Source organism: Alosa pseudoharengus, unplaced genomic scaffold (genome assembly GCF_046254945.1).
Source record: "Alosa pseudoharengus isolate Yale_2024_CS ecotype anadromous, Long Island Sound unplaced genomic scaffold, YU_APseudo_1.1 YU_APseudo_1.1_scf_1, whole genome shotgun sequence".
Classification (NCBI taxonomy): Eukaryota; Metazoa; Chordata; class Actinopteri; order Clupeiformes; family Clupeidae; genus Alosa; species Alosa pseudoharengus.
In genome coordinates, this window is record NW_027468564.1 from 41736899 (window position 1) to 41748285 (window position 11387).

Genomic DNA, 11387 nt, shown 5'->3' on the forward strand with positions numbered 1-11387 from the left:
ACCGAGTGTTCAGATCCACCACTAAACCACGCGGTCCACGACGCCGGCCAGTCTCGTCCAGCCCCCCGCCCGTGACACAGGTACACCGGCAGATTAGGATTACGCATCACAATCATTTACTATCAGATTACGGCCATCCAGCGCCCTAATCTGCCAACATGGCACCATTTATATCCACTATCACACACACGAGTGTGTGTGTGTGTGTGTGTGCCAAGGAGTGTGCAGGAAGGAGCTTGGCAGTCAGATGGGCGTGCTTGGCAGTCAGATGGCATGCTTTGCTTCGGTTCGGTGCTTGTCTGCCTATGAGTAGTTCAGTGTGTATCTGATAGCTAGTTAGGAAATGCTAACTCAATTAGATATATATCTCTTAAATTCTCATTCTTGTATCTGTCTGTGTGTGTGTGTGTGTGTGTGTGTGTGTGTGTGTGTGTGTGTGTGTGTGTGTGTGTGTGTGTGTGTGTGTGTGTGTGTGTGTGTGTGTGTGTGTGTGTGTGTGTGAGCTCATCAGCCCATATTTGCAAAGACCAGTCCTCGGCTAGGCATGTGCAAGTTGGCAGTATTGATATTTGGCAGCCTGGAGCACATGCACAAGCTAACAGTGAGCGGGTTACGATTGGCAGGCCTATCTAGAGTAAGAGAAAATCTATCAGCTGATAAAACTCCGCTCAACTGTAATACGCACCCCTGCTGTGTGGTGCAAACAAAGTTTTCTGTACCCATAAGTGTTAAAAGCTGTATTTCACCTCTGGAAACAATACCTTCTGTGAGAAATGTGATTACTGGGTTCAAATACAGAATTTATATTCTATGTGTCTTAAAGTATGTTGTGTGTGTGTATATGTGCATGGGAGCATGAATTTGTGTTTGTGTGTGTGTGTGTGTGTGTGTGTGTGTGTGTGTGTGTGTGTGTGTGTAGCCCACAGGAGGTAAGGTGGTGAGTGCAGTGAGTGCTGATACTCTGCGGGAGATCGCCAGTGACACCAAGAGCATCTCAGTCATTGCTGCCCGGAGGAGGTCCCGCATAAAGGCCAGCAGCAATGTCAGTCTCTCACACACACACACACGCACACACACTCTCTCTCACACACACACACGCACACACACACAAATTCATGCTCCCATGCACATATACATGCACACAACATACATTAACACACACACACACAAACACTCACACTTACCCGCACATTTAGACATTCTTACATATATACTGTACATGCATACATACATATATACAAGCACATACACACATGCTGGACTACAGTGGCATAAACATCCGCACACGGGCAGATTAGGATTACACGTCCCAATCATTCACAATTAGATTACAGCTATCCAGCGCCGTAATCTGCCAACATGGCACCATTTATATCTACTATCACACACACACACACACAAGTGTGTGCACCGTAAACATTCACACACACACTGTGTGATTCACTTCTACAATGATACAGTGGTGGGCATTCACACAGACCAGTGAAATCAGCCTTTGTATCGTATGCAGCACCCGCATACAATGTGAGGTCATGCAATAGCAGCTTCACTCATGGGTGCACATTATGTGGGTGTAGTATAATGCAGAGTCGACAGACACACAAAATGAAGCACATTTTGCTGAGTTGCTGTGTGTTTGAGCATTGGAGATACTGATGTTGATTAAGACACTGTTGTCCTCTTCTTTAGTTGTATGTGTTTGTATGTTTATGTTTAAGTTTGTGTGTGTGTGCCCGTGTGTGTGTGCGTGTTCGTTCGTGTTTGTGTGTGACCATCAGAAAGAGAGGAGTCAGTCTCTGGAGCGCGGCCTGGGCACCGTCACTGGTGCCACAATCGTCCCCAACGTCCAGCCACCTACAGCCGAGCCACACCGCGCCTCCGCTGCCACCAACAACACCACCACCACAACAACAACAACAACAAACGTCCCCAAGACACCCTCCTTCTCCACAGCAACCATAACCAAGGCAACGGGCTCGGCGCTGGCTGCGGTGGCCAGGCGAGGCCTGCGTGCGGCGGGGAGCGTGGACAGCCTGTCGGTCAGCACGCCCGAGGAGGAGCCCGGCACGGCGGAGAGTGGGCGGAGGAGGCCGACTGGCACCGGACACACCGGCCCCCGGAGGGAGCCGCAGAGACCGGATCGTCGGAACGAGTCTCCGGAGAGGCAGCAGACACGACGCCGCCGCTCCAAGTCCTTCGACGTTAACGGCAAACGGGTACATATACATATACAATACTTTACTTGACAGTATCAACATAAAAGTGACATGACACTGTCATGAATGTGTCATAAAAAGGTCATAAACGTTTATGACATAACGCTTATTGTTATTAAGTGACATTCGTTTTTTTTCGTAACAAGTTAGAAATGTGACAAAAGTGACATGACAACATAAAAGTGATATCAACATAAAAGTGACATGACACGGTCATGAATGTGTCATAAACAGGTCATAAACATTTATGACATAACGCTTATTGTTATTAAGTGTTATTAGGATTAGGATTAGGGTTAGAGGTTAGGTTTACGGTTAAGATTAGGGTATCGATACTCTTATGTCGATCAACATAAAAGTGACATGACAACATAAAAGTGATATCAACATAAAAGTGACATGACACTGTCATGAATGTGTCATAAACAGGTCATAAACGTTTATGACATAACGCTTATTGTTATTAAGTGACATTCGTTTTTTTTTTCATAAGAAGTTAGGGTTAGGATTAAGCTTATTGTTATTAAGTGACATTCGTTTTTTTTTTTCATAACAAGTTAGGGTTAGGATTAGGGTTAGAGGTTAGGTTTACGGTTAGGATTAGGGTTCATGTGTCATGACAGTGTCATATGTTCATGACATGACATGCGTCATATTGATACTCTTATGTCGATCAACATAAAAGTGACATGACAACATAAAATTGATATCAACATAAAAGTGACATGACACTGTCATGAATGTGTCATAAACAGGTCATTAACGTTTATGACATAACGCTTATTGTTATTAAGTGACATTCTTTTTTTTCGTAACAAGTTAGGAAATTAGAATTAAAAGTTTGTTTTGGTGAGTGGTTGTTTTGACCATTATGCACTGGCCAGTTGTCCCCGCCCCACTAATCCTAACCTGCTTATTGTTATTAAGTGACATTCTTTTTTTTCATAACAAGTTAGGGTTAGGATTAGGGTTAGAGGTTAGGTTTACGGTTAGGATTAGGGTGCATGTGTCATGACAGTGTCATATGTTCATGACATGACATGCATCATATCGATACTCTTATGTCGATTCTGTCAAGTAAAGTGTTACCCAATATAAATATTTAACCATAAATACATATAAACATATAAAAATAAATATATAATATAATAGTAAATATAATGCATAAAGATGAATAAGAGTGTGGCACATAGAGACGACCTGACTAACTTGTCACTCTCTTATAGGGGACTAGTTATCCACACAATACTTTGTCAAAGTCTCTTGCTCTATATAACTACCCTTCTCTTTGATCATGTCCTTATGGTGTCTTCACGTCACTGGACTCCATAGAAAGTCAAGGTGGCCCCGTCCAAGAACCCTGTGCTGGAGAGCGTCTCTGATAACCGCCTGGAGCGTCCCTCGCAGGCCACCGTCCAGCCCCTGCTCAGCAGCGCCGGAAACCCCGCCACTCCCCCTACAGCCAAGGTCAAACACCCCGTCTCCCATCACACAAGTAAGCGACCTCACACCTGTGTCTGATAATGGAAGTCTCCTAGGTAACAGTTCCCCATAGAAACCCAATGTGTTGCCATGGAGTACAAGGGAGGCTCATTATTAATGCCAATCAATTAGCTAAGCCCTAGTTGAGTTATTCCCACTTGTTGCTTTAGGTACTACCTACTACTATACATTTCATAGATTTCAGTATGTAGTAAGTATGTAATGATGATTATAAACCTGCAATATATGATGATTATTGATTGCTATGATATATTAATGATTAATGAATTATTTGGCATATCTGACCCCTGGGTGTCTCGTGTGTGTGTGTGTGTGTGTGTGTGTGTGTGTGTGTGTGTGTGTGTGTGTGTGTGTGTGTGTGTGTGTGTGTGTGTGTGTGTGTGTGTGTGTGTGTGTGTGTGTGTGTGTGTGTGTGTGTGTGTGTGTGTGTGTGTGTGTGTGTGTGTGTGTGTCGTGTCTCAGGAGAGAGTCCACTTCAGAAGCTGGAGATCAGAGGCACTCCGCCCAGCACTCTCCACCAGAGGAACCAAGAGGGAAGGGTTGGACCGACGCTGCACAGACGTATAAGGGGTGTGTGATTGAGTGGCTGTGGCTGTGATATGTCTTTATTTATTCAGTGGTCTCTGTGACTGTGTATTTGTGTGTTTGTGTATGTTTGTGTGTGTCTTTTTTTTTTTTTTTTTTTTTGGGGGGGGGGGCTGTGTGTGTATATTTGTGTATTTTGTTAGTGAGGTGTGTGATTGTGTGTGTGCGTGTGTGTGTGTGTGTGTGTGTGTGTGTGTGTGTGTGTGTGTGTGTGTGTGTGTTTATTATGGTTTGTGTGAATAGGGAGCTTCATAGGCCACTCTTAATGACACTCTGCATCACCACAGCAGGTCCCACGGAGACCCCTGGCTCCAACCACCTCCTCCTGCAGCCTGGCAACCACAAGAAGAGCAGCAATGGCGCCGTCAACGCCCGGCACAAGGCCAGCCACGACGTCACCAGCAAACGCACAGACAACCACCTAAAGAAGGCGGCTCCATGACTACCATAGAAAATCTTAAACCTTGTTAAAGCCACTGCGGTCCTGTGCTATTAAAAGATCCAGTTAGAGAGGTGAAGCACACAAGACAATGTAACTGCTGTTTGTAGAGGAAGCTGTGTGAATTCATATTTGATTTTACTTTATTTAATGTTGTATGAAAAAGTCTTCCCTTTTCCTTTGTTTAACATCAAAGTGTGTTCATGAGTCTGTATTAGCTTTCTTATGACCCTCAAATCCTAATCCTGTATTAGATAGACAAACTGTGTTGATTACCATTAGTGACAGTGAATATTTAGGCTTAGTGTTACTGTTTTAGGCCTACCCAGTGACTGAACAAACAAAAAACAACTACATTCTCTTCATTTCTGTGCTCGTCGTGTTTTTGTACGTTTGTAAATAATAATAAAAAATCTATGTTTGTAAAATAATCAGACTGTCTTCCCGTGTATCTGTTCTGTAATAACGTGCCATATCACCAACTTCTACATCTCGCGATACTTTTCATGTTCTCTTCGTTCCCATGGTTTTGTCCAGCTGTTCGCACGCGCACGCCTCTCCCAGCCACTGCTGCTGCGGCTACTGCTGGTTTGACTGAGCCAGGAGAGAAGACACGGGAACCGCGATCATGGGACCGTCCACCAAAGTGAGTTAATCCAAAGAGCAGCCGGGTGAATACACCGGCATATAACACGCAAGCTACCAGTAAGGAGGATCTTTATTGTTCATGTATTTGTGTGTGGCATCGTGTCTACAAGTGGCTGCCGCCAGTGTCTGCATGGCTATGATGATACATAGGGGCTAGTGTAGAATTTTAATTGCAGACATGCTGCTGGTCATTTTAAACATCATCTCGTTTGGTGGGCTGACTGACAACATCAATTTTATGAAGAAATGTAAGGAAGCTTTCTATCCTGTAGCCTAACATTAGGCCTAGTTTGTACATCGAGGTGTAAAATACAGAGCTACATCTTCCATGATGAATTTGTAGGCTATTCGTGGGAACACATGAACTTGTCCGTGACTGAGCTGAAATTCCAACGCAATCACCTAAATCAACCGAACTGTTTTCTTTCAACGACTAGTCGTTGTCCGAGAAGCTGTTTTGGTAAAACAGTAAGGTAACTTGGAACTAAATCCCACTCCCCTGCCACCCAGAGAAAATAAAAACATTCCATGACTTCCATGGTCAAATGGGTGCTCGCGTGTTTAATGAGTGCACTTTAGTGGGACAAAATTGTCTAACCGCTGACCTCTTGCAGTATTGTAATTATAGTGGTCAGTTTGGGAATGCCTCGTATGGAGTATTTCAGTTTGAAGGCCTATCTTTCTTTAAAAAAAAAAAAAAAAAAAAAGGACCAGTTTCGCAGTCCGTGGCGAAGATCATCTCCTTTCAGCAGACGTAGGGACGCTGGACGTTTGCTCACATCTACATGCGAGTTTGGATGTTTAACTTGATTTTTTGCCCTGATACTTTTACGACACATATAAATCATAGACCATGGTTACATGATCGGACTAGGCCAGCATCTCAGACGCCAGGAGACAGTTGTGGGTTGTATTTTTTTTCTGCCAAAAGCATTGAGACGCTCACTGAATACCAACTATTCCAGTAGCTTCCTCATCGTTTTGGTTTTGTGTCATTTTCAACAACTTAAGTCTCGAAACCCTTTTGCCCCAGCAGCCAGTATCCAGGTAATATGACTAGAAGAACAACAAAATGGTAATTTTTATGAATGTTACTACTTTCTTATAACTCTCTATGAATATGGCATTGTAGGCTATTTCATGAACATGTTAAACATTAGTCGAATACTTGGACGTGAATGATCGTAGCACTACTAATGAAATAATTTTATCTGTGGAATTTCCTGCAGGAGTTCCCCCATTTTTGCTGACTCATTCATTCATTACTACTTTACAATAATCTTACCCGTCTGCAATTACGAAGGCTATGTTGTAATAACTGCAGCAGTATTGGGAATCATTGTTTCATTTGTCCATTTCCTGCTGTATGACTGTTTACTCTTTGGATCCTCAGGCTCCAGGGGAATCTGCCATGTATTTTCCCAGCGGCGTCCAAGACTGCTGACCGGCGATAAGGACCGACCCCCCCCCCTCTGGCTTCCTCTGGCCAGTCCAGTCAGCCGTGTTGCCTGCCGGGCGGTGAGGGTGGGACGGAGGGAGGGATGGGCAACCTGCGCCTCTTCCGCCTCTGCCTGCTGCTGGGCTCCGTCTTCATGCTCTTCCTCATCATCCTGTACTGGGACGAGGTGGGCAACGCCGGGCTGCACCTGCGCTCCTCGCCGCCCGCTCCCCCTCCCCCTCCTCCTCCTCACGTGCTGGCGGCCGTCGGCGGGCCGCCGCCGCCACCGGTCACCCCGCGGTCCCCCGCCGTCTCCACCTCCACCCAGCTGACCATGTGGACGAGCGAGGACAAGGGCTACGCCTTTGTCTGGGACACGGATGCCTTTGACCGCGAGGTGATGGCCGACCCGGACCCGCCAGAGACCCGGCCCACGAAAGACTCGGCGGCTCGACTGCGGCAGCGTCCGGTGCTGAAACCCCTGGGAGGTCCGCGGGAGTCGCCGGAGACCACGGCGCCACCCCCGCCTCAGGAGTCGGAGCTGGCGCCCACTCAGGCCAGACAGTCACGGCCACCCACCACCACGACCACAACTACCACCACCACCACCACCGCCACCACAACTACCACCACCACCACCACCACCTTAACACCAGTAGCCTATAGGAACCAGACCAGTAAGCCCACACCAGCACAGAGCAGAGTCGACATCTACGTCAAGCCATCGAGCCGCCCAGCACCCCCCGCTCCGCCCACGCCCCCGTTCTTCAGCCTCCTGCAGCGTCAGGCGGAGCGCCGGCGCCACCTACAGGAGGCCTGCGCTGCGGACAGCGGCCTGGACTTCCCCGGGAAGCTGCGCTCCTTCGATCAGATCCCCAGCCAGGCCCTGGACCACCTGATCGTGGACGACCGGCACGGCGTCATCTACTGCTACGTGCCCAAGGTGGCCTGCACCAACTGGAAACGCGTCATGATCGTGCTGGGCCAGAAGCTGGTCGCGCCGGCAGGGGGCATCACCAACAACAACGGAGGAGGAGGAGGAGGAGGAGGGGGCGGTGACCCCGACGACCCCAACGCGGCGCCGACGCCGTACCGGCGGCCTCAGGACGTGCCGTCGGAGCTGAGCCACAACGGCACGCTGCATTTGACCTTCAACAAATTCTGGCGCCGATACGGCAAGGCGTCGCGCAGCCTCATGCACGCCAAGCTGCGCAAGTACACCAAGTTCCTGTTCGTGCGCGACCCCTTCGTGCGCCTCATGTCCGCCTTCCGCAACAAACTGGCCCAGCCCAACGAGGACTTCTACCGGCAGTTCGGCGTTCGCATGCTTCGGCGTTACGCCAACGTCACCCAGCCCCCGTCCACGGCCCGGGAGGCCTTCAAGGCCGGTTTGCGGCCGTCGTTCGCCGACTTCGTCCACTACCTGCTGGACCCCGAGACGGAGAAGGAGGAGGCGTTCAATGAGCACTGGCGGCAGGTGTACCGCCTGTGCCACCCTTGCCAGATCGGCTACGACTTTGTCGGCAAGCTCGAGACGCTGGACGAAGACGCACGGCACCTCCTCCACATCCTGGACGTGGACCGGCAGATCCAGTTCCCTCCCGGCTACCGGAACCGGACAGCGGCCAGCTGGGAGCGCGACTGGTTCGCCAACGTTCCGCTCGAGGACATTAGGAGGCTGTATAAACTGTACGAGCCTGATTTCCGGCTATTCGGATATCCCATGCCTGACACGTTGCTCCATGAATGACGCACACAGATGTGATACCAATCCAGCACTTACTGACCCTCTACAAGGGTTACTCCAGTGATGGTGTTTTCTTGTGTGACTGAAGAGGACTATTGTTGACTATGGAGGCTATGGTAGCTAAGCTAATGTTGAGTAAGGATGCTATGGTAGCTAAGCTAACGTTGAGTAAGGATGCTATGGTAGCTAAGCTAACGTTGAGTATGGGAGCGACAGTAGCTTCCAAAGCATCAACAGTGAGTTGGCCAACAGTGAGTTGGCCATTAGCCATTCTACGCAACAGTGGCGCCACATCAAAAGGTCTCTTTTCAGTACTGCTAAGTGTAAGAACCGCAGAACCACACAGGACTAACTGCTAACCCGACATGTTGTGGCTTGGGTCCCATAGATTAGTGGCGCTTTGTCGTGAGCACTCCTAGCAGACCGTGCCTTCAAAGGGAGAGGAATGTGTTGTTGTTATTTGTTGTTGTTATTTTAAATGACATGTTTTCTGTTTACGCATTGTTACATCTGTACTGTACATGATGTGAAGAGTGTTGTCCATAAACATCAGATGTGGAACACCCTGGATGAGTAGTAATTCAGATTTTTGGCCACACTGAAGTGTCCTTAATGCAGTCCACTTATCCTTAGTACTATCAGCTGTAAACAAATAAATACAATGAACTTTTTGAACATATTGTAGCAAGATGCACGTTAGGCACTATAATACGTGTCCTTACTACCAACTTACCACACTGCAGTTAGGACACTTATTAGGCATATTATATTATATTATATTATACTTGAGAATTGTTGTGTTACTTTTGACGGGGAATGTAAACTACATTTAAATTTGTGTGGTTATTTTGTGCTTTAAGTAAGCGCATGCCTTAAAGATATGAGTGGCCCTACTGTATAGTGTTATTTGCATCTTATCCTACAGGAACATTTTCATGTTCAACATCAGCACTCCCTCTGATCTGTTTTCCTCGCTCTCACAGCAAAGGTGCCAAGTGTAGGCCTTCTCTGAACACTGCTGTTTTTCAAAACTCCCTTCTAGTTTCCCTCTGAAGAAGTCCTGTATGGGCTGTCACGCTCCCAGTCCAGCTATCTCAGATTCACATCTAGTCTGTGAACAACACAGGCACTTCCTGTAGGCTAATTTTGTACGCCCCAGTAACCGTAACAACGGCACACAGCCAGCCTCCTCGTCCTGCCCTAGTTTTGCACAAGCTGGCCCCAGACAAGTGTTTATCTCCGCTGTGCAGAAGGAGGGGTTTTCTTTGAAGCCGTCCATCTCATGCTTGAACAATGTTGAGAGCCAATTTAGAGTGCTAATGGCTTGAAAGGTGAAGGAATGTGTAAACATGCTACTGATGAACGTAGCTTATATACTTCTTCACTCTTTCATATACTTTCTTCACTCTTTCCATTAAAGAAAAACTATGTAATGTAGAATGCAGGTTGTTTTACACCTTCCATTATTGCTGTGAGCGTATAGTCTGGATAGACGAATCGGCTGCAGTGATGGCTATGGCATTATGGAGAGACGAAAACAAACTTTTCATACATGATACCGTTTCACATTAAACAACCAGACAGACTCAAGCCATTTGAGGAGTGTGTGTGGGTTCAGGATTCTGTTAAAGTGATGAAAGTTGGCGAATGGAGTGTAATTTAACAAGGTAGCAAATGCTTTATCCAAACAACCATGACAGTTGCGTGTGTAGTTCCAAGCAAAGCATGAGGAAAAGTTTCCGTGGAAAGATCTCATTTTTTTCATGTCCCTCCAAAGAAACGCTTTCCAACACAAAGGCCCCGCTCCCACAAAACAGTCTTTACTCGTGAAAAGGCTTGCACATGCCTGTGAATCCATGAGGTAAATAAATAACCAAAGATCGATAAACAGCTTTTGGGAACTTCCTCTACAGAGACACTCCCATGAATCTCAGAGTGTTTTGAGGGAAACTATGTCCTTATTGGGTAGTCGACGGTAATCAGTTCATTTATGTCATTAATCATGCACGCTCTATTTCCTAGGGCGTTGACGCCGTCTGACACCTCTTGACACTTATTGGCTGGTGAGGTTTCACACACCTAATGTGTGTGACGCTGCAGCTAATACGAGCTGAAGGACAGCAACATGGTGGATCTGCAGCTCAGGGCAATTCCGGTATCCCGTTGTTCCTCAACTCCTTTTCTCCTCTCTTTCTGTTCAGTGGGATCTCTTTGTCTCCCCTCTTTTCACTCTCTCACTCTTTCACACTGTCACTTCTTTTCCGTTCTTCTTCTGATGTCTGCCCTTTTCCCTTTTCTCTGCCCGTCTCTCTGTTGTTAACCTGCAGGTTAGATTTCTTGGACGTTCGCCAGGATTCAGTGACCACAAGTGAATCAGGTCAGTCTATACATACGCACACACAAAAGGAAAAGCAAACAAATAATTTTCCTTACAAACCTTTTCTTGAGGGAATCTGTAGGCTACTTCCACACAGCTCCTATCGAATTTCATCTGACAGTAACCATCATATAGAACTAAGCCATCATAACTAACTTAGATACACCTCACCTCCAGGCAAATCCCCATCACTACTCATTTTCAGTAATCAGACAATAAAATTAAATGTGCTATTCTACTTGAATTATTTGGACAGCATATTATATATTATATTTTTAATCAGGGCAGCAGTTTTCAGATTACATTATGTCCTTCCATAATTGCAAAAGGGTTCCCCAATGTTTTCTCAGTTAGCCTTTTAAAATAAGTTATTTGTATTGTAATAGTAAACAGAATGTGCCTTTGGAACATTGAATGAATGTTTGCTGATAATG

At 46.6% G+C, this 11387-nt stretch overlaps 2 protein-coding genes across 3 annotated transcripts in view; both read left to right on the forward strand.

Moving 5' to 3' along the window:
- LOC143118971 (kinesin-like protein KIF19) overlaps window positions 1-4746 on the forward strand; it is a 31802-nt gene extending 27056 nt beyond the window's left edge. Inside the window, exons 18-23 of the mRNA XM_076280160.1 lie at window positions 1-80; window positions 920-1042; window positions 1779-2216; window positions 3549-3711; window positions 4182-4280; window positions 4595-4746. The exon at window positions 1-80 is cut by the window's left edge and continues 11 nt beyond it. Of these exons, the coding sequence (XP_076136275.1) occupies window positions 1-80; window positions 920-1042; window positions 1779-2216; window positions 3549-3711; window positions 4182-4280; window positions 4595-4746 (1055 nt within the window). The remainder of the gene's footprint in view (window positions 81-919; window positions 1043-1778; window positions 2217-3548; window positions 3712-4181; window positions 4281-4594) is intronic.
- Window positions 4747-5300: 554 nt separating this feature from the next.
- On the forward strand, window positions 5301-9213 carry LOC143128132 (carbohydrate sulfotransferase 12-like). Of its 2 annotated transcripts, none has more exons than XM_076289801.1 (2): window positions 5301-5389; window positions 6785-9213. In XM_076289801.1, exon 2 carries the CDS (start codon window positions 6933-6935, stop codon window positions 8577-8579), a length of 1647 nt encoding a protein of 548 aa, XP_076145916.1. In that variant the 5' UTR covers window positions 5301-5389; window positions 6785-6932; the 3' UTR covers window positions 8580-9213. The 2 variants fall into 2 exon arrangements, with proteins under 2 accessions (XP_076145916.1, XP_076145924.1); XM_076289809.1 differs by lacking the exon at window positions 5301-5389 and adding an exon at window positions 6127-6466.
- Window positions 9214-11387: the final 2174 nt, after the last annotated feature.

Coding starts and splice junctions, on each gene's coding strand:
- LOC143128132 (XM_076289801.1), top strand. CDS start 6,933: ATGGGCAACCTGCGCCTCTTCCGCCTCTGCCTGCTGCTGGGCTCCGTC.